At 45.7% G+C, this 23,321-nt stretch overlaps 1 protein-coding gene across 1 annotated transcript in view; it reads right to left on the reverse strand.

Annotated features, from left to right (window-relative positions):
* The window catches only part of LOC148507711 (sodium-dependent neutral amino acid transporter B(0)AT3-like), a 136,787-nt gene extending 113,987 nt beyond the window's left edge, over nt 1-22,800 (reverse strand). Inside the window, exons 1-2 of the mRNA XM_088445673.1 lie at nt 22,648-22,800; nt 9,617-9,728 (exon numbers count right to left, since the gene is read on the reverse strand). Of these exons, the coding sequence (XP_088301799.1) occupies nt 9,617-9,728; nt 22,648-22,800 (265 nt within the window). The remainder of the gene's footprint in view (nt 1-9,616; nt 9,729-22,647) is intronic.
* Nucleotides 22,801-23,321: the final 521 nt, after the last annotated feature.

Below are 23,321 nucleotides of genomic sequence, written 5' to 3' on the forward strand. Positions count from 1 at the left end.
CAGCTAAAATCACAGAATGTGTTGGTTTTTCTGCTCCTATGCTATTATTAACCTCAATAACCTTAATTTCCACTAATTTCCAGTCTATTCTGAGCACCTCACACCTCACAATAGTGTTTTTATGTCCAAAAGGTTGCACCGAGGTAGCTGGATGACTATGCTAAGCGACACAAGTGGGCGGCACAAACACGTGACCCATCTAGGAGTGATACTGCAGTGGCAGACAGGATGGCAGTTTAAAAAACTAGGCCCCAAACTGTACATAATGCAAAGAAAAAAAAGAGGTGCAAGATGGAATTGTCCTTGGGCCCTCCCACCCACCCTTATGTTGTATAAACAGGACATGCACACTTTAACAAAGCAATCATTTCAGCGCCAGGGTCTGCCACACAACTGTGGCTGAAATGATTGGTTCGTTTGGGCCCCCACAAAACAAGCTGGCAATTAATCTGTCCCTGCACAAACTGGCTCTACGGAGGCAAGATGTTGTCCTCATCCTCCTCATCCACCGATTCCTCACCCTCTTCAGTGTTGTGTACATCCTCATCCTCACAGAGTATTAACTCGTCCCCACTGGAATCCACCACCACAGGTCCCTCTGTACGTTCTGGAGGCTGGTCTCCCTGGAAGAGTTGATAATTCATTTTTATGAACATCATCTTCTCCACATTTTGTGGAAGCAACCTCCTACGCCTTTCGCTGACAAGGTTCCCGGCTGCACTAAACACTCTTTCGGAGTACACACTGGAGGTGGGGCAACTCAGGTAAAATAGAGCCAGTTTGTACAGGGGCCTCCAAATTGCCTCTTTTTCCTGCCAGTACAGGTATGGACTGTCTGACATGCCTACTTGGATGCTGTCACCGATGTAATCCTCCACTATTCTGTCAATGGTGACAGTATCATATGTAGTGACAGTAGACATGTCAGAAATTGTTGCCAGGTCCTTCAGTCCGGACCAGATGTTCAAACTTGGTCCTGCCTGCCCTGCATCACCGCCAGCGGGTTGCTTAGGATAGCTAAGTTTTTTCCTGGCAGCCCCAGTTGCGGGAGAAAATGAAGAAGGAGCTGTTGACGTGTCACGTTCTGCTTCAGCTGACAGTGTGTTCACCAGTAGGTCTTTGCACCTCTGCAGGCTTGTGTCGGCCGGAAAGAGAGACACCACATAGGCTTTAAACCTAGGATCGAGCACGGTGGCCAAAATGTAGTGGTCTGATTTCAACAGATTGACCACCCTGGAATCCTGGCAAAGCGAATGAAGGACTTCATCCACAAGTCCCACATGCCGAGTGGAATCGCTCCATCTTAGCTCCTCCTTCACTTTCTCCAGCTGCTTCTGCAAAAGCCTGATGAGGGGAATGACCTGACTCAAGCTGGCAGTGTCTGAACTGACTTCACGTGTGGCAAGTTCGAAGGGCTGCAGAACCTTGCACAACACGGAAATCATTCTCCACTGCGCTTGAGTCAGGTGCATACCCCCTCCTTTGCCTATGTCATAGGTGGCTGTATAGGCTTGAATGGTCTTTTGCTGCTCCTCCATCCTCTGAAGCATATAGAGGGTTGAGTTCCACCGCATCACAACCTCTTGCTTCAGGTGATGGCGAGGCAGGTTCAAGAGTGTTTGCTGGCTCTCCAGTCTTCGGCACGCAGTCGCTGAATGGCAAAAGTGGCCACAAATTTTTTGGGCCACCCAAAGCGTCTCCTGCATGCCCCTGTCGCTTTTCAGAAAATTCTGCACCACCAAGTTTATTGTGTGAGCAAAACATGGGACGTTCTGGAATTTGCCCAGATGTAATGCCCGCACAATATTGGTGGCATTGTCAGATATCACAAATCCCCAGGAGAGTCTAAGTGGGGTAAGCCACTAGGCGATGATTTCCCTCAGTTTCTCTAAGAGGTTGTTGGCGGTGTGCCTCTTACTGAAACTGGTGATACACAGCGTAGCCTGCCTTGGAACGAGCTGGCGTTTCTGAGATGCTGCTACTGGTGACGCTGCTGCTGTTGCTGCGTAAGGTGATACATCAACCCAGTGGACTGTCAAAGTCATATAATCCTTAGTCTGCCCTGTTCCACTTGTCCACATGTCCGTGGTTAAGTAGACATTGGGTACAACGGCATTTTTCAGGACACCGAGGACACTTTTTCTGATGTTTCTGTACAGTCTCGGTATCGCCTGCCTACTGAAGTGGAATCTAGACGGGATTTGGAACCGGGGACACACTACCTCCATCAATTGTCTAAATCCCACTGCACTAATGGCGGATACCGGATGCACGTCTAACACCAACATAGCAGTCAAGGCCTCAGTTATATGTTTTGCTTCAGGATGACTGCTGTCGTACTTCATCCTCCTCGCTAAGGACTGTTAGAGGGTCAATTGTTTAGTAAAAGTAGTGGTGTTCCTACTTCCTCTCTGGGATGATGAACGACTCCCAGCAGCAGCAACAGCAGCAGCGGCAGCAGGAGGCGTAGCAATGCAGGATCCTCCGGAGGAATCCCGGATAGGAGAGTCAGTCATGCCAGTGACATGGCCTGCAGGACTACTTCCGATCCTGACTAAGGAGGAAATTGACGAGGAGGGAGTTGATGGTGTGGTTTGCAGGCGCTTGGATACAACAGGACAACGGGATTTAGGTGTCCCTGGACTGCTTACGGTCTTAGCCAAAGTTTCTGAACTTGACAGTAACTTATTATGAACGCGCTGCAGGTGCCGTATAAGGGAGGATGTACCTAGGTGGTTAACGTCCCTACCCCTACTTATTCCACCTTTACATATGGTACATATGGCAAGACAGTTGTTGTCCGGATTTGGATAGAAATATTGCCAGACCAAAGAGGTGGAATGTTTGGTCTTCTGCCCAGGCATGACCGTGATGGGCTTTTTCATCCCACGGACAGCAACTGTCTCCCCCGGAGCCTGATTTAAACAAACCACATCACCATCAGAATCCTCCTCGCCAACTTCCTCCTCAGCGCCAGCTACACCAGTATCCTCATCCTGTTGTACTTCAACAGTGACATCTTCAATTTGCATATCAGCAAGTGGACTGTGGGTGCTCCTTTCAGCACTTGCAGGGGGCATGCAAATGGTGGAAAGAGCCACCTCTTCCCGTCCAGTGCTGGGAAGGTCAGGCATCGCAACTACCACCACACTTGGACTCTCCTTGGGGATTTGTGATATCTTCTTAGAACGCACAGTTCTTCGCTGTGCTTTTGCCAGCTTAACTCGTTTGATTTTTTTAGTGGGAGGAGGGCTTCCATCGTCATGTGAAGCTGAACCACTAGTCATGAACATAGGGAAAGACCTTAGCCATTCCTTGCCACTTCGTGTCGTAAATGGCATATTGGCAAGTTTACGTTTCTCTTCAGATGATTTAAATGTTTTTTTCAAGGTCATTTTCCTGAACTTTGTCATTTGGGATTGTATGTGCCCTCTACTATGACATTGGGCATCGGCCTTGGCAGACGACGTTGATGGCATGTTATCGTCTATGTCATGACTAGTGGCAGCAGCTTCAGCACTAGGAGGAAGTAGTTCTTGATCTTTCCCTATTTTATTTTTATCGGTCCTCCATTTATGTTATATTGATATATACGTGCAGCTTAGGCGCACACAAACACAGAAAATAATTTGTTATTTTTGTTGGAGACTAGTGCACTTTGTGGGTTACACCACCCTTTAAGAAATGAGCCAGCCGGCCCTTTACTTATGGGACACAGGCGCACGCTTGGCACTATTTTGTTGATGCACGTGCGGCTACTGTGCACACAATTCACAAACACAGAAAATATTTTTTTATTTTGTTTGGAGTGTACTTTGGGGGTTACAGCACCCTTTAATGGACAAGCCAGCCGGCCCTTTATTTATGGGACACAGGCGCACGCTTGGCACTACTTTGTTGATGCACGTGCGGCTACTGCGCACACAATTCACAAACACTAAAAAATATATTTTTTTATTTTGTTTGGAGTGCCCTTTGGGGGTTACAGCACCCTTTAATGGACAAGCCAGCCGGCGTTTTACTTATGGGACACAGGCGCACGCTTGGCGCTGCTCCTTTGTTGATGCACGTGCAGACACAGTGCACACAATTCACAAACACAGAAAAAAAATATTTTTTTTTTAGCACTTGGGGGGAGCACCCCTGACGGACAGAGCACCCCCTGGACAACACTACAGCACCCCTTTAGGACTGGGACACTGCACAGGACTGGACACAGCCCTTGTGGACAACTGACTGCACAACACAGTCCAGCCAGCCCATATGGACTTTGAAGTAGTGGACACAGCCCCTATGGACAACAGCAGCACAGCGCAGCACAGCACAACACTACAATGCACTACACTACACTACAACACTACACTACACAGCCCAGCCAGCCCTAACTCCCACCCTCCCTCTTCACTGTCCACAGCTGAGTGAGAAAATGGCGCCGACGCGGGTACCTTATATAGAATCCAAAACCCGCTCACCCCTAATTTATAGCACCGCTAATGCACACAACCAACCACACACACAAAAATTTGTTTTTATTTTCACACTGGTGGTGTGGCTAATACGCAATTATGCACACACAAAAAATTGTTTTTATTTTCTCACTGGTGGTGTGGCTAAAACGCAATTCCGAACACAAATAATAGTTTTTATTTTTTCACTGGTGGCGTGGCTAACACGCACACTGAAAAAAATGTTTTTATTTTCACGCTGGTGGTGTGTGGCAGGCTAACACGCTCACAAAAAAAAATGTTTTTATTTTAACACTGGTGGTGTGGCAGGCTAACACGCACACACAAAAAGATTATTTTATTTTTTTCACACTGGGGGTGAAGAGCACCCCTGAACGAGGCAGCAGCCCCTTGATAAATGAGACACAGGTAGCACAGTACCCCTGCACACCTACATTGCTGATAAGTGTGGCTAACAGGTGCACACACACAGAAATAAAAATAAAATACTTTATTTTTTTCATTATTTTTCGTTAATAGCTCCCCTGATGGACAGAGCACCCCCTGGACAACACAGCAGCACAGCCAGCCCCTATAGACAACAGCCAGCCCCTATGGAGTGGACAGGACAACAGCCAGCCAGCCCCAGTGTATATGGATATTATGGACAACAGCCAGCCCCTATGGAGTGGACAGGACAACAGCAAGCCAGCCCCAGTAAATGGACAACAGCCAGCCCCGCCCCCTATGGACATAAGCAGCCAGCCCCTGACACAACAGTAGCCAGCCGCTATGCACATATGGACATAAGCAGCCAGCCCCTGACACAACAGTAGCCAGCCGCTATGCAGAACAGAACAGCACAGCTCCCAGCTCCCTCAGCACAGTTCCCAGCTCCCTCCCTCATCAATCTCCACAGCCAGAATGAAAAATGATGGCGATCGTGGGACCTTTATAGAATCCAAAACCCGCTAGACTCCGACAGCGGGATGATGACGTTTTGCCTCGTTTTCAGATCCGAGTCAGGCGGGAAACCCAGAGCCGACTCAGATCTGACTCAGATCCCCTAAGTTCGGGTGGGTTCAGATCTCTGAGATCCGAACCCGCTCATCTTTAATCATTTGTACTCTTATCATGCTGATAAATAATTTTTTAATAACTATTTCACTGTAACTCTGTGATTAAAGTGATTTAACTAAAATATATTAAAAGCTAAGTTTAAATAATGTGCATCACCAAAGACCACTCTTTCACTTCTGTACCTTACAAAAATAAAGCTGACAAAATTCCTAACCCAGACAATATCCATCATGGATGAGAACCACATCATGGAAGCAAAATTATGTTTGCTTACTCTGATAACTCCACCTTAGTGGTATTTAATGTAAATATAAGTATTTACAAGGTCTGTGCAAAAGTTTGTCTTTTCATACCCAGAACTGTGCAGGTGATCTATTACATCTGACAGAAAGGCTATTGTATCTTCAACATACTGTATAAAGGAATTCCCAGCTCAGGTAGGTGGTAACAGCAGCTTTACTAAATGGATTTAAAAATTAATTTGATCCATTGATAAAAATAAATTATGTAGATAGTTAGAGCTAGTAGATTGCATTATTGGGATGATTGCTGCATGGAATTAATATGATTGAACTATGAGGTCAATCCTATTAGGTGTGAATTGCGAGTACCGAGTTTGTTTCCTGAAACTTGCAGACTTCGCACTAATGTGCTCTCCCGAGAACTCTCCAATAAAATTAAAAATGCCTGTGGTACTCGCAGCGGAGGGGTGCGAATTTACTGCCAAATGAGGTGCGAGAAAATTGCATAAAAAAGTGGGGAAACCATCCTGGACCCCACAAAATGGATAATTTTGTTAGCAGGACCATATAGAAGGCTGTTTGTTGGCATTAGGAAGGTACTATAAGTTTTTAGATGGTGTAAAATGGCTGATTTGTGATTTTTTTTTCAATGCAAAAAAATTATAAAAAGCTAATTTTTTCCTTTAAACTCAAACGAATTAAATTAAATGCAAAAAAAGTAGGAAAAAAGGTGATTTTGGGGTACTATGCGGGCACCTTGAAAAATGTAAAAAAAACCCTGATTTTTCAATTAAAAAAATATTGTAATAAATTTAGGGTGCCTAAACTAACAAAAAAGTTGATTTGGGGGTAACTTGAGTACATTTTTTTTACCCCAAAAAAATATATGTAATTATTGGACTAATTAAGCTAATTGGAAACTTCCAATTGCCTAATTAGTCATTAGGGTGGGGGTGTACAAGGAGTTCAGTACCGTGTCCCAACATTTTAACCTTAAAATAAAGATTTTCCTTTCCATTTCTCACTCTCAGGGAGTTGCGAATGGAAAAATGTGAATTCAGTCTCACTGCTTCAGTGCAAGTTGCTAATTGGATTGCAAAATTAATTCATGGTGTAAATTCGAAGAGGAAATAACAACTCGCACCTCACAATTCACACCTAATAGGATTGAACCCATTTGTTGAATTAATAACATTATTATAATTGATATTAATAATAATAATAATAATAATAATAATAATAAGTATTTATATAGTCCATAGTGCTTTACAATTCGAAAATCGAAATGCATTTCCAGAAAAGAAAGAGATTCCAGTATTTAACACAATTATTTTAGTAGCATGTAACATTATGATTACAGGAAGCTGATGGTTTACTTTATAGGTTACTAGCAGATTAAGGGGGGAATTCAATTAGACAGATATTTTCTCGGGCGAATAAAACAGGATTTTAATGCTTGATTTGCCTGCGGGCAATTCAATTAGATCGTGTTTTATTCAGCCGAAAAAATACATGTTTTCGGGAAAATGCGCACAGGATCCATGATAAGTTCATGGATCCTATGTGTTAACAACGGCTCCTGCCCGAGAACATATAGTTATCAGGCTTCTTCTCTTGGAGCCTGCTGAGCTTCTGAAAAGAAATGCCCGATAAGCAGGGGTGACGAGAGGGGGTGTATTACCCAGGCCCGGCTTGTTGGAGGGCCCTGGGTCTGACGCCACTGCCCCCTGCACCTCACCAGAACAAGTGGTTTTAACAGGACAATGCCACAGCCCATTCAGCCAGAAACACTATGGCTTACTTTGAAGATTTTTTTCCAGATCTCACTGGGGTTGTGGCCAGCATGATCTCCGGATTTAACAGCCCTCAACTTTTTCCTGTGGGGGGTACCTGAATGGTTTTCGAGAACATGATTAGCATCTCCATTGTGTGAAGCACAGAACGGTGGCCACTTCCAGCACTTACTGCAGAATAAATTGTTTTCCCATACAGTTGTATAACATTTTGAACATTTTGTGGTTCTACTAGTGATATCATTACTTATTAATTGTATTTTTAAATTGTAGTGACGTCATCACTATAATACTGTATAATACAATATAATGGAACTTTGAGACATGATTCAAGTGTGATTGAAGAAAAACAATATTTCCAAAATTCTAGCTGTGTTAGGCATTACAGTAGCTATTGTCGTAAATTAAAAAGCTAGTTTTAATTTCTGGGCCAGCATAAATGCAAGAGGTCTACGGGATATATTAACTGGTTAGCTACACAGGTCTAGCCAATGTCATAGGTAGCTGGAACATATTCAGATTGTATTCAGATTGTACCACCAATCTGAATAAATAATTCTGATGCCACTCTGTATACATTTTCTGTAACAAAAATTAAAATTGTGTCACCTCAGCACATTTCATTGCACATTACAGTAATATGCACTCATAGACCAATATAAATAGAAAAAGGTGAAAATTAGATATGTCTAAATAACATATCATAGGCAGCACTTACAAATTATTGCATGAGCACACATATATTAAGAAAATGTTATTTTTAAAAATACAACCATAACACACAAACTAGCACTTTGCTAATTGTTACTAAAAAAAACTCAAGAGCATCACAATGCATATATACCATCAAACCACTAAAGAGATTTTAGAAAATGGAATCACTCCAAATATCAACAGATACCAAACTTGGCAGACAAAGACAATTCTGTTTATAGAACAATATGTATTCACCCATATCCAAGTGGAACACGTAGGAGCTTGTAATTATAGAAAGGTTTTAAGTCCCATTAAAGTCAGCCGGTCAGCAGCAATTAGGAATATTAATGTCCCAGTATAAATCCCCAGCTGTCTCCCGACAAAATAACTGTGAGGTCATGCTGGTCCAGTCTTTACCTTGTTCTAGAAGCTAGTTAAGTCCGCAGCACCCGCACCCCCCTCACTGTTTGCATGTGTTTGTAATCAGAACACTGGGCGTGATTCAGCAAGGAACGCAATTGCTTATATGCATGCAATTAGCCGATTGTTGTGTACTGCACATGCATCGCAGTGCGCATGCGCAAAAATGCCACTGCGATCGGGACTGCGATTGCAGTGGTGATGCAGAGCCATCGCAGAGTGACTGACAGAAAGTGCCATTTGAGGGTGGTGATGGGGGGGTGGTCGGTGAAACTCAGGCGTGCCAGGGTGTTTGAACGCCGTTGCATGGGCGTGCAGAAATGATCCCCTGCGATACTATATGCAGCTTGTGTGCTCATTGCGTGCGCTGAAGTAAGCAATTCCTGGGCAAGGTCAGATCTGCCTAACTGTGCGTATGGATCCGACGGTACTCGATTGTACCAATGTTTTTGCAGTCTTGCTAAACATTACGGATGTGCGTGCAAAGTAAAGTGGGCGTCCTTATGTAGTGCTGGGCGTCCTTATGTAGTGCTGCAGCGGCATTGCGATCGCAATGGATAAGCATACTATCGAGGTAGAACTGCGTGCATATGCAATATTGCATACCGTAGTGAATCAAGCCCACTGTCATTTAACTTTTACTGACATGTTTTCTGTCAAACACCACAAGCTAACAAAATAATATGCAAAACATAGTAAAATATCAAAAATGATAAAACATGCAGACAAGTCAAAGGAAAGCGAACAGAAATCATGTAATATTTTTTTGTTTTTATATTTAAAAATACATTAATCTAATTTTATATAACAAACATATTAAGGCTTGCTTTGAAACTTAAAATGACACATATTAAACGTACCCAAGAAAGGCTATTAAATCATCCTGAGACTTAAACATATAAATATAGTATGAATTTGTTTATTGTAATGGAATGCTTACCTCCTCCATATGTCTGACATAAATACGGAAATCGCCATACATTTCCCAAGCCCACTGCAAATCCAACACATGTCAAAATATATTGCATTTTATTGTCCCATTTTGGTCTGTCCTGACATTTCGGGACATCTGAAAGTTTAGTACTAGACATGGTCTGTCTGTATTAGATGGATTCCTTTATGCAGAGTCACAGAGCTCACAAGCGCCACCACACACTAGCAAAAACATGCTATGAGTCTTTTATTACTCACAGCAGCATTAATATGCACCAAAGTAGCATATGCAGCGTATATTTCGAAAAACAAATGGTTAGAAAAAAGCATAATTGGAATTTTTTTTCTTTACAAAGGCACCGTTAATTTGTAACCAATATTAAAAGATCTTCAGTGTTTTATTGTTTTAACTAAACAAATGTGTATCCATTAACCACTCAGGGAAGATGTCATATAGTACATTAAATACTGCTTAAAGTGATTGTCTGCTATGAATTAAAATAATAAATTCTGTGATTGTGTTGGGGGGGGGGGGGCGTGACTATGGGGTGTATTCACTAAAGGTCAATTTTGGATTTCTGGTGTATTTGTAGTCGATTTGTATGCAATTGTGCATATCAGGGATTTACTAAACGCAAAATCAACTATAAAATCGAATATAAAACTGAATCCCCACCAAAACAGAACATCGACTAAACATCGATACATTCCGATAGATGGGATCCCCTCATTTACTATCTGTCAGATTAAAATCAAATAAAAAAGGACTTCAAAACTGACTTTGAGAGCACCCAAACAATAGACCTGCAGGAGGCAGTCTTGTTTGGGAGAGGCATGCACAGATCGCTATGATCTGTGCATGCTTCTTAAGCTGGGTACGGCAGCATGGCCCTTGCTAACGACATCCCCCATCGGTCCTGCATGTAGGTCCGACGGAGGGTGTCGCTGACGACGTGCGGGAGCGCACTTCATCAGCAACATAGTGGGTACACATTAGACGATGTGCCTGATATGTCACACCGATCCGTCAGATCGGATGACATATAGTCTAGTGTGTACCCAGCATTAGGGTTAAAATAAGCGAAAGAGTTTTAAAAAAAAACGGCATGTGGTTCCCACTAGATCCATAACCAGCCCTGGACCTTTTAGCTTGATCCTTTCATGGAAAATTGAAGGAAAAACTGGTGGGGTTCCCCTTATTTTCCATTATCCAGCACTACTTGAATCAGCCGGGGGGTGTCATTGCCACAGCAGGAAGACACACAGCATGGGGTCCCCCTGCCAAAGCATTATGCAGCCCCAAACTGGTCAGCCCAGGGCTGGTAATGCTCAGAAAGTGGGACCCCCCCAAAAAAAAAATGTGGTCCCCCTCTCGAACATCAACCAGCCTTGGACTTTAAACTTTAAAGCCCAGGGCTCCTCCCTGCACTTCTGCTTGCGGTTGGTGCAGAGGTAATGAGTAATAATATTGTTTTTCACAGTGGGACTACAGGTACAAGCAAACCTGTCCTGTGGCACTTGTAGAATCACAAGTGCCAGCAGGCCAGTAGCACCTGTACCCCCACTGTGAAAAAAATCTAAAAAAAACAGTACATACACACGAATATTGTATTCCTTTATTACACAGTCATTCACTTACAGTGATGGTCCCCTTCCCCAGGTAGTAGTACTAAGGTCTTGGTAAAATAATAAAACGGACGAATACCAACAGACATGCAGTGATGCCACCTTGATATGAAGTAAGGCCATTCGCGGTCACTCCATACACTTCAGTGGAGAGGCATATATTGGCTGAGAGCATTCTCGGTTTCCATGGAAGCGGGTGCTGGTTGGCCGAAAGCGGCAGCTACCATGGAAACCATTGACGCTCTCAGCCAATATGTACCTCTGCATTGAAGTGAGTGGAGTGACTGAGAATTACTATACTTCATATTGGGTGGCACCGGGCACTGTCCGATGTATGTCTGTGGATACTCATCTGTTTCATTATATAAGGCATTAGGACTACTACTTGGAGAAGGGGACTGACCTCCTCCAGGGAGTAGGTAAATATGTAGTGGAATACAATATTCAATGTGTACACAAACAACATCCTCATCAACAACATCCTCTTCATCAGCATCATCAACATCCTTATTAGTGTCAGCTACACAAATATCCTTCTCATCCTGGTGCACTTCCACAGAATCATCCTCGATTTCTATGTCAGCATGTTGACTTGTGCTGCTCATCCTCACATTTTCAGAGGCCGCACAAGTGGTGGAAGGAGGCTCCTCTTCTAGTACAGTTTTGGAAAGGTCAGGCTCACACATGGCACTTACCGACACACTTAGACTCTCCTCAGGGACTTGTGACATTTCTGAGCATACAGTTGGTTCCTGTGCCTTAATGTTTTTCATTTTTTTTTAAATGTGTACAGGGAGAATGGCTTACATCATCATAAGAGGCAGAACCACCAGTCAAAAATAAAGGCCAAGGCCTTATACTTTCCTTGCCACTTCATGTGGTGAAAGGCATATTGCCAATTGTATGTCTTTCTGCAGCTAACTTTCTCTTTGAAGTTATTTTTTTAACCAATTTAAAATATTTTTTCTTTGATTTTAAATGCCCTGACTTAAGCCCTCCTTGCCCTTGGGCATCAGCTTTAGTAGATGATGTAGATTAACTAGTATCATCATGACTGTGGCACTGGCAGCAGCTCCAGCACTAGTGTCTGGTTCCTGCTCTCCTCTCAACTGATTGTTCTTCATATAAACAAACACGAATGAAGTGGGGTACAGCACACAGGTCAAATTGTACCAATTTTAAATATATTACACTGCGGTATCAATGACCTACAGTGTCACAATATTTTTTATGAATACACTGCGCTACCATTTACAGTGACTCGCAATATGTGCTGAATATTACACTGCGTTTCCACTTACAGTGTCAAAATATTTTTTATGAGTACACTGTGCTACCACTTACAGTGTCAAAATATGTGTTGAATATTACACTGTATTTCCATTTACAGTGTCTCAATAATTTTTATTAATACACTGCGCTATCCTTTACCCTGTCACAATACATGTTGAATATTACACTGCGGTTACATTTACAGTGTCACAATATGTGTATGAATATTACACTGTGTGACAACTTATAGTGTCACAATACATGTTTGAATATTACACTGCGGTCTGACCAGCAGTGGCACGGTAAAAAAAAAAATAATAATATAGTACATTGGAAGCCCATTGGGCAGTGTGTACCGGTGATGTGTCTGTGAACTATGTTGTTCACAGACATATTGCGTTGGCTCTGCTGCACAGTCGATGGCAGATATATATGTCCATCATGCTGTATGTACGGGTGGTTGACACTTGCTGCCGAGGCCACGAAGAGGGGGCGCAACCAGTGGTGTAACCAGGGGGGTCGAGCAGGGCATAGGCCCTGGCTGCCGTGACAGGCCCAACAGAGGGGAGCGCCACAGGCCAGGGCATCGTACCCGCACCACCCGCCCACCACCATTATGCCACAGCCGTCCATCCCCATTGCACCGCTGAGCAAGGCCCATGGTGCTCTATGGCATTACTGCCATACAGCAGAAGCCAGCAGCACCCTCTATTAGAGCTGCCGGAAGCGTGACCACAATGGCCTCACTGTCCCCGCCAGCTCCCGACTCCCAGCTGAATGCAAGTAGAGGGGGAGAGGGAGTAGACCCGCGAGAGACAGAGAAGTAGAGGGAGAAAGAGGGGGGAGACCCGGGAGAGACAGAGACACAAATGAAGGCAAGGGGGTGGGAGGGGTAGAAGACACACTGTCAGAGACATATAGACTGAGGGGACACACACACACAGAGACATATAGACTGAAGAGGGGGAGAAGACACACAGAGACATATAGACTAAAGGGGGGGAGAAGACACACAGAGACATATAGACTAAAGGGGGGGAGAAGACACACAGACATATAGAGTAAAGGGGGGAAGAAGACACAAAGAGACATATATACATAAGGGGGGTGACACATTAAGGGGCCCATTTATTAATGATTGCATTAGCAGTGCGATCTGGGCATGACAGTACCGTCCATGATCTCATTGAAAGATGGGATCATATCACCTGAATGTACCATCCGGCCCGGAGTGATCTCGAGGTTGCTGTGCATACACAGTCCCGTGGACTGCACATGCATGGCCACCATTGTCGGTGGAGATTACCGGAGGAACCCTTTCGCCAACTAATTATGCACAGTGTAGCCCATAGGCTACAGCAGTTAACACCATCTTCGTGTGGCATTAGCTGCGGTGGTCAATATGTGGAATGCAATATCCAGAATCTGGCAGCATCGCATCCCTCATAGAAACCTATAGGGGATGCGTCTCCTTGTGGGAATGGAAGGATTGCAGCATGTATCGGAGAACCTAATATTTTTTCAGGGATTAAGCTGCAAGTATGCAATGATAAATGGGCCCCAGAGACACACAGAGACGCAGAATATAAGGGGGTTGGGGGGGGTGACACACACAGAGACAAAGAATGAAGAGGAGGGGAGAGACATACAGAAACATAGAATGAAGGGGCGATGACCACTGGAGGGTGCTTCTGAGTCCGGCCTAACTACTGTAGGTAGTTCCGAGGAGCGGGCACCGGGGACGGCAGCAGGCACTGGAGCGGGGTTTAAGGTAAGTATTTTTTTGTGTGTGTGCACGAGGGGAGCACTACTGGGGCATCATATGGGGGACCTACAGTGGGCTTACTACTGGGGGCATCATATAGGGGCACTACAGGGGCCTCACTATTGGGGGCACTACAGGGGCCTCACTATTGGGGGCATCATATGGGGGCACTATTGGGAGCACTACAACTGGGGGCACTACAAGGGCCATTACTACTGGGGCACTGCAGGAAGCATTACTACTGGGGGCACTACAAGGGCATTACTACTCTGGGCACTGCAGGGAACATTACTAATGGGGGCACTGCAGGGAGCATTACTACTGGGGGCACTGCAGGGAGCATTACTACTTAGGGGCACTACAAGGACATTACTACTGGGGGCACTGCAGGAAGCATTACTACTGGGGGCTCTGCAGGAAGCATTACTACTGAGGGGCACTACAAGGGCATTACTACAGAGGGCACTGCAGGGAGCATTACTACTGGGGGCATCACATGGGGGCACTACAGGGGCCTTACTACTGGGGGCATCATATGGGGGCACTATTGGGAGCACTACAACTGGGGGCACTACAGGGGCCCTTACTACTGGGGGCACTTCAAAGGGCATTACTACTGGGGGCACTAAAAGGGCATTACTACTGGGGGCACTGCAGGGAGCATTACTACTGTTGGCACTGCAGGGAGCATTACTACTGGGTGCACTACAAGGGCATTACAACTGGGGGCACTACAGGGGCCCTCACTACTGGGGGAACTGCAGGGGGAATCATCCCTTTAATTCAGGTCATGTGAATATTATTATGGCACTGTGTATGTGTCTGTGAGCTGGGCAGTGGGTTTGGGGGAAAACAGGAGCGGCATTGTGAACCTTTGCCTAGGGTGCCCTGAAACCTTGCACCAGCCCTGCAGGAGAGCCATAGTGTTTGAGGCAGGTCAGACTTGACTTACAAAACTGCGTGACTGCTTGACCTGCATCATTGTTACCAATGATTACGCTGTTGCACGTCATTGGATGGATATGAGAAGGCATTTCTCTTATATTGATATTGCAGGTGAGGTAGCAGCCTGGCTGTTTTGCACAGCATTTTGGTGAGTTCCATTGGACCCTTAATGTATTATATTTGAATATAACCTTACCTCTTTTTATATATATATATATATATATATATATATATATATATATATTGAACATAGGTTCATGATTATGTTGGGTGCCCCTTAATTTCAGTATTATGCACTTTCCTCAGTGCTGGAGGAGACTGTGGGCCTGATTCAGAGCCGGATGCTATGAGAGAGCGCTTGCTCTGAATCAGGGCCAGCCATCTGTTTTTTTAGAGTGGCCTCCTCTACCCACAGCTATAGCGAGCGGCCAGGAAGATGGCCGCGATGGTCAAGACCATCATGACCATCGGGCTTGCGACGAGACCCTTGTGGTAGGGTCTCGTTGCCGCAAGCCCCGAGTGCTTTCGGCTCTAACAGAGCCGAAAGCACTCCCACTGACATCACTTGTGATGTCAGTGGGGCAGGCCCCAGATGGTAGGCGTTCCCATGGGGACGCCTCCATCTGGGCAGCCACGACCCCTGCCCGCCCACCAAAGGGGGTGTGCTGTCACTCAACATCAACAGCACGCCCCCTTTGGTACGAGACCCGGAGCGAAAGCTTGGCCGTCGCTATCCGGGTCTCGCGCATGCGCACAACAGAGCCAGCTCCATTGTACGCATGTGCACTGGGCCACCATCGATCCGCTTGCGAGCGCTCAGCGCTCGCGAGCGGGTCTGAATCAGGCCCTGTGGCTCTTTGGTCACAATCCACATTTTTGTAGGTTAAACATAAATTGAAAGAGTATTCTCAATAGATTTTATTTTTTTTTTGCTGGGGCTGTTAGCAGGACCGCAACTAAGGGGGGCTAGAGGTGCATGTGCACCGGGCACTGGATTTGAGGACAGCCGAAGGGCTGACTCAGCCCTCGCAGTGGCTTTGGGGCTGCAGATTCTTAAAAATGGCCCTCAAAAATGGCCACCGCCTAGGAGGCAACAGATGCTAGAGGTCCTACTCGATCTATAGTGTCTGTTAGGCCAGCGCATACCACATAGAATTCCCGGAAGTGCCAGGAACACTGGCGCTGCCAGATCAAGATGCAGGAAGCTGTATCTTCTGTCATGAAACCCCTGGCAATGAGCGTGAAACCCCTAACAATGAGCATGGAACACCTGACAACAAGCATGAAACCCCTGGCAATGAGCGTGAAACACCTGGCAACAAGCATGAAACACAGAGCATGTATCTTCTGTCGTGAAACCCCTGGCAATGAGCGTGAGACCCCTGGCAACGAACATGAAACCCCTGGCAATGAGCATGAAACCCCTGGCAACGAGCATGGAACACCAGATAACAAGCTTGAAACCGCTGGCAATGAGCATGAAACCCAGAGCATGAGACCCCTGGCAACGAGCATGAAACCCCTGGCAACGAGCATGGAACACCAGATAACAAGCATGAAACCGCTGGCAATGAGCATGAAACCCAGAGCATGAGACCCCTGGGAACGAGCATGAGACCCCTGTCAATGAGAATGAAACCCCTGGCAATGACCATAAAAGTAATTAGAAGCCTTACTGTGGTGTCAGGGGCAAATATGTAAGTGGCACGTTGGTAATAGGTCATTATACAAGCCCGTGATTATGCTAAAAACCTCTATTCATAGCTAAATTTTATTGCATAATGTATTTATATATAATCAGTAATTTGGAGTTGTGCACCTGTGATCTATCTGTTTCTGTGCCTGCAATAATAGTCTCAACAGGTAGCACCTCCCATGATATATATTCAGGGTGTGCAGTACAGGACCCTTTCTTATACACTCCATTTAGTGTGGTTCTTTGCACACCTGAAGGCTGAGACACCTTCTACCTGGACTAGCACCCCTCCCTTATTGGTTTAAAGCATGGAGTCTGGTATTGTGACTGTACACTAGTAATAGGCACAATTTTAGGTAGTACCTACAAATTATATACTGTAGTGCAACTTTGGGTTGATTTTTGGGGCGTGGGTCTCCTGGATTGCTTTGGTTGGTCTGCTTCAGGGCATCGCATTTTATTATATTTATATTTTAACTTTTTCATCCTATACATGCAGCCGTAGCTGCTCTCAGGGCCGGATTAAGGCTTGTGGGGGCCCCAGGGCCATGCCGAGTCCAGCCATGCCCCCAGTAGCAGTCTGCCCCAGCAGTGCCCCCAGGAGCAGTCCCCCCTCAACAGTAATCCCCCCAGGAATACCCCTAGTAGTAATCCCCCTCTATGCTGTGTCCCCCAGTAGCGGTCCCACCAGTGTGCAGTCCCCCTAGTAGTAATCCTCCTCTATGCTGTGTCCCCCAGTAGCAGTCTGCCCCAGCAGTGCCCCCAGTAGCAGTCCCCCCTCAACAGTAATCCCCCCAGGAGTACCCCTAGTAGTAATCTCCCTCTATGCTGTGTCCCCCAGTAGTGGTCCCACCAGTGTGCAGTCCCCCTAGTAGTCCCCACAGCATTGCCACCAGGTGTCCCCCCAGCAGTGCCCCTAGTAGTCCCCCCCAGCAGTGCCCCTTGTATTACCCCCTGCATTGCCCCGAGTAGTACCCCCTAGAGGTGCCCCGAGTAGTAGTAGTAGTACCCCCCAGCAGTGCCCCTTATAGTACCCCCTGCAATGCCCCTAGTAGTAGTAGTACCCCCACAGCAGTGCCCCTTATAGTACCCCCTGCAATGCCCCTAGTAGTAGTAGTATCCCCCCCAGCAGTGCCCCTAGTAGTAGTAGTAGTAGTAGTACCCCCACCAGACACACACAAAATAACAACTTCCACTTACCTTAATCCCCGCTCCGTCGCCTGCTCCTCCGTCCGGTCAGCTCTGCATGATGGGAGATCTTCCATCAGCCACTGCGGGAGCCGGAAGACGGAGGCTCCGGCAGTGGGAGCAGCAGCCGATGAGAGTCTGGCTGACTCTCATCGGCTGCTAGAACAAACACACAACTGCCGGCGCCGGCGGCTGTGTGTTTGTGCTGTGTAGTGTGGATGGCACTTATGCGCCGTCCGCACTACCGCCCTGCCCCAAGCTAATGCAGCAGCAGCTGCAGGGCGCCCTCCTCCCGGGAACAGGTGCCACCAGCACCTGTTATCAGCAGGGTCACATCGACCCTATGTAGGGGCTCTCTGTGTGTGGGTGCCCAGGGACGACCGCCCCTGTCGCCCCCCCCTTAATCCGGCCCTGGCTGCTCTTACCTATCTTACTTTACACTTCACCTTTCTCATTAGAGCGATGCCCTGGGGTGGCTCGGCTGAGCTGGTTTGGAGGTGTCCAGCGCTCTGGATTTGAACCCTAATATGTTAGGGACCTACCCTACAGAGGTTACCTGCATATGGTGGGTAGGCCCATAACCTTCACAATGATTATGCTAAAAACCTCTATTCATTGCAAAATTTTATTGCATAATGTATTTATATATAATCAGTAATTCAGAGTTGTGCACCTGTGATCTGTCTGTTTCTGTGCCTGCAATAATAGTCTCAACAGGTAGCACCTCCCATTATATATATTCAGGGTGTGCAGTCCAGGACCCTTTCTTATACACTATACAAGGGATGTCTGACTAGTGCACTGCCTTATGGAGGAGTAAGGACAAAATCCAGGTATGGGAAGGGAGGGGGCGCAAATTACTGCCTTGCACCGGGTGACAGATATCCTAGTTTCGGCCCTGCTGTTAGGAATGATAGTGTACAGATGTGTCCAGGTATCACGTGGCATCACAGCATTATCTCTCACGCCACGCATGGCGCGCCACACACCACGCCATGAGTCACGCCCAGTGGAGCCAAGCCATAAACCAAGTAGCGCTATGCCATGCCGCATGCCCAGTTGTCTGTATTCCTACAGTACTGTTGAATTTTCACACTTGTGCCATTCTGCACTGTCCGAGACTTACAGTATACACAATAGTCATTTCATGACTTCAGAAAGTGCTACAGTAGTGGGCTATGTTTGGGAGGGAAGTCTCTGTATTACAAACTGACTGTGCTTGAGAGCGCAAACTTGTGTCAATGTCGATGCTGTCCCAGACTTGGAAACTTTAGTGATTTAATGAGTTCAGTAACTGATAGTTGGCTCTGTTTGAGAGAGAGGTCTCTACATTACAAACTGACTCTGCGTTTAAACCGCAAAATTGCGTCAATGTCTGCACAGTTGGCGCTGTGGTGACTTATAGTCAGTTCTGAGGGGTTACGGTACAAATAGGATCTCTGGCACGTGCCCAGTGGCGGGGTTGCAATGCATTGCCAGTGGTGCTACGCCATAGCCATACCCTTGTAGCGCTATGCCATGGCGTACAGTATGGAAGATCATACAGTAGCGGGTCATGATTCACACACAGTGAAAGTGGGATGTCCGTATTACACACTGACTGTGTAATAATAATATTAAAAAATAAAAAGTGTAACCTTGACTGTCTAATAACAATGAAAAAAATTTAAAAAAAAGTTTAACCTTCCAGGTTTTGAACCCGGAACCGGGTTGTACAGACGTCTGCAATGTAGAAGTTCGATTTCTTACCTCTACGATACAGACGCCTGAGTGCTTCATCGTATGGTACTGTAGATGTCACATAAAGTACTGTAGAGGACAGATGCAATTCTTACTAGGAGAGACTTGTGAGCAAGGGGTTAGGTGATCCGTCTTGCTTACACTTCTCTCCTTCTGTTCGAGACCTTGATAATTTATTTATTTTTTAAATGTTCACTATAGTACTGTAGTTCAGTATTGTTATCCAACCCTTACAAAACTCAATATATTAAACTGTATGTACTGTATACTGTAGATGTGCCCAGGTACAGTACTGTAGTTTGATGCTCCATACGGTACGCCATATACCGCATTGCTAGTTGCGCGTATTGAGTCTCATAGCACTGCGCATGCCCAGTTGTCCGTATTATAGTAAGTACAATACTGTCGACCCTGTCCCGGACTTACGGTAGACATTGTAGAGATTCCATGACTCTAGGAACTACAGTACAGTAGATGCAGTAGTCTAGGGGGCTAATGCCTAGCCCTACTGCATCTACCATTTTCTTGTCCCGCTGGTTCGAGACCTTTAAAATATATACTGCATACGGTAATTTTATTTTGTTTTAAATCTTCACTAATACATTATCCAGAAATTCTGGTATTTCTATGCCACAGTACTTTATGACAAAAAAATGTAACCTTGACTGTGTAATAATAATAAAAAATAAAAAGTGTAACCTTTCAATTTACTGGTACTGTAAGTAGCTTACTATAGTACGGTATGTACGGTTCACGGTCATTTTGCTGTGTTTAGTCTCTCGTGAGTGACCGTCCTGTCCACACGGCCATCTTGTTTTGCTCAGTGGCCATCTTAGTTTCAGTCGCAATATTGCTGTGTTTAATATCCCGCTGGCTTGGTATGCCCCGTCCCCGTAGTGGTTTATTTGCATATCGAGTTTTTATCAAACACACCGTATACCATTGATCGATTCCTAGCCGCCCGCTGCCCTCTTTTAGTCTCCCGTGAGTGAGCGTCCTGTCCCCGCAGCCATCTTGTTTTGCTCAGCGGCCATTTTAGTTTCAGTCACAATATTGCTGTGTTTAATAACCCGCTGCCTCGGTATGCCCCGTCCCCCTAGTCGCTTATTTGCGTATTGTATAAGGAAAAAAATATTATACAAAAATAAAAAAGGCAGTAGCATGACACTATTGTGTCCATACTGTAACTGTTTTAATCATTACCACTGTCATTTGAGGAGGAGGCTGCAGAAGATGGTGGTGGTGGTGGTGGTGGAGGTAGGACTGTGGAAAAAGAACACTGTACTGTCAGTTTCCCTCAAAACCATTTTGAAACAAATAAACTGTACAAATCTTGACCAGATACTCCATAACACCAAAAACAAACACACAAATGAGAGAGAGAGAGAGAGAGAGAGAGAGAGAGAGAGAGAACAGTGTACAGTAGTGTGTACTGTACATACTCCTACAAGTCAGCCCACTGGGCCCGGCTGCTGGCGGTGGTGGCGGCGGTGGTGGTGATGGCGCTACCGGCACAAGGGGGGCTTCTCGCCCTGTGGGTAAGAATACGTGTCATTATTAATGAGAATTTGAAAACAAGAGTTCAGACCTCTATTCCAAATTGGAGAGGGATTACGGTACAGTACTGTAGATGGCCTTAGGGAATTAGCTATTGATTAAAATACAAACCAATACAGTATACTGTAGTACAAAAACTACTGTAGTCTGTGAAGCTGGCATTGGGCCCAACATAAAACAGTATGGTACTGTACTGTACTGTATATAAAAAAATATACAGTACAGTAAAGTACTGTATGACCAAGTGGTGTAACATCACACAAAGGCTCTGTGGGTGGCACTGTTGCCACCCCACGAGCTGTACAAGATGGCACAAAAGATGGCGAGAGCGATGTGGGCCCCATTGCTGGCAATGGAGACCAGGCAGTGCCTTTCCAGCTTCAATGAAGCATTTGAGGCACTGTCGGGTCTCCCTGTCATGCACATGCACATGACACTGGAGCCCGTCGCTGGCAGCGTTAAGCTGCCAGCAACCCAGCGGAGGACCTCGCTGAGGACTTTATGGGACCTCGCCGGAGGGGTAAGTACGGTATTACTGAATACCAGTGGAATTTTCGTTTGTATCACAGTGATACTAAACGAAAATTCCCGCTGGTATTTCCCTTCGTTTGTAAATGGGGCACAGAGTGAGAAGTGATAAGATACCAGCCAATCAGCTCCCAAATTTCATTTTTCAAACACAGCCTGTGAGATGACAGTTGGGAGCTGATTGGAGATCCCTGAATCTGTCCGTGACGTACAGTAATAATGTCAGACTTAAAGGGGCCAGGCCCAGCACAGATAAATAGAGTATACAGTACTGTAGGTTAACATAGATTTGGTCGACAGGCATTAGAATGGTGGATCAATCAACTTGCCTTTTGTTACTGTAGGTTTATTATACAAACAAGCCATGTTGACCAATAGTGTGTCACCTTTTAGTCCGTGTACAATACAGTACTGTAGATTTAATCACCCTGTCAATCAAATGTCTGGCAGTCATGTCAGTGTGTGGTAACAACTGTCAGTCATCGTCAGATACTGTAGTATCCAACACCCTACAGTGCAGTGTACAGTACTGTAGAGTACGGTACCGTACAGTGTGTCAGAGTCGAGCATTGTACTGTATTTGTTATTGTACAGTATACTGTAATTCATGTGATTATACAACAATACTGTACTTACTGCGCCTTAGACACCTCCTTATTTGCTCTAGGCGAGGCCTGTCTCTCCTCAGCAGGTCCGACCACCTGCGCTGAAGGGACCTCACGTTTCGGTGCAGGCCGAAACGCCTGAATATCTCTTCGCTCACATTTCTGTAGGCGAGCTCTTTGTCCAGATTCGTGGCAAACGCTTGGTCCCGCCACTTCACTAGAACAAAGAGCTCGCCAGACAGGTACCTCCTCGCCCTTATCGCAGCCATTTTCAATAGCCAGTGACGCTCAATGCACGACGCATAACATTTGGTGTACAACGCACGACGCACGAGGCAGGCACTAATTCACTCGTTACGGCAGGTGTCTGTGGTGCACTGTAGTGTAGTCATAACCGTAGTGGCAAAATAGTGTGGGCATCACGGGATTGAAAAGTTTCTAAAGTCATGAAATCACTATCACTACATTGTCACAAGTTTGTGGTGTAACGCTATACACAGTCCATTCACTACCAGTTTCTGCAGTTATGAAATCACTATTGTGTGGTGAAAAATTCAACGGCACGGTCACTTTTTAATATACAGCACAGACACATTCATAGCGGCACACTAGTTGTCCTAGCAGATGGGGGATGGTGTCCTTGGCAATGGTCACTATTCGTAGCATTTCTCAGGACACTAGGGCAGAGCTGACTGCTTACACTAAATGGATTAACAAAGCATCCTTTATTATGGTAATGAGAGGCTCTTGCTTGCTTTGGGGTAAGGGACCTGATGCACTGTGTATGACT

The sequence above is a fragment of the Taudactylus pleione genome, unplaced genomic scaffold, assembly GCF_031769625.1.
Source record: "Taudactylus pleione unplaced genomic scaffold, aTauple2 ptg000386l, whole genome shotgun sequence".
Lineage (NCBI taxonomy): Eukaryota > Metazoa > Chordata > Amphibia > Anura > Myobatrachidae > Taudactylus > Taudactylus pleione.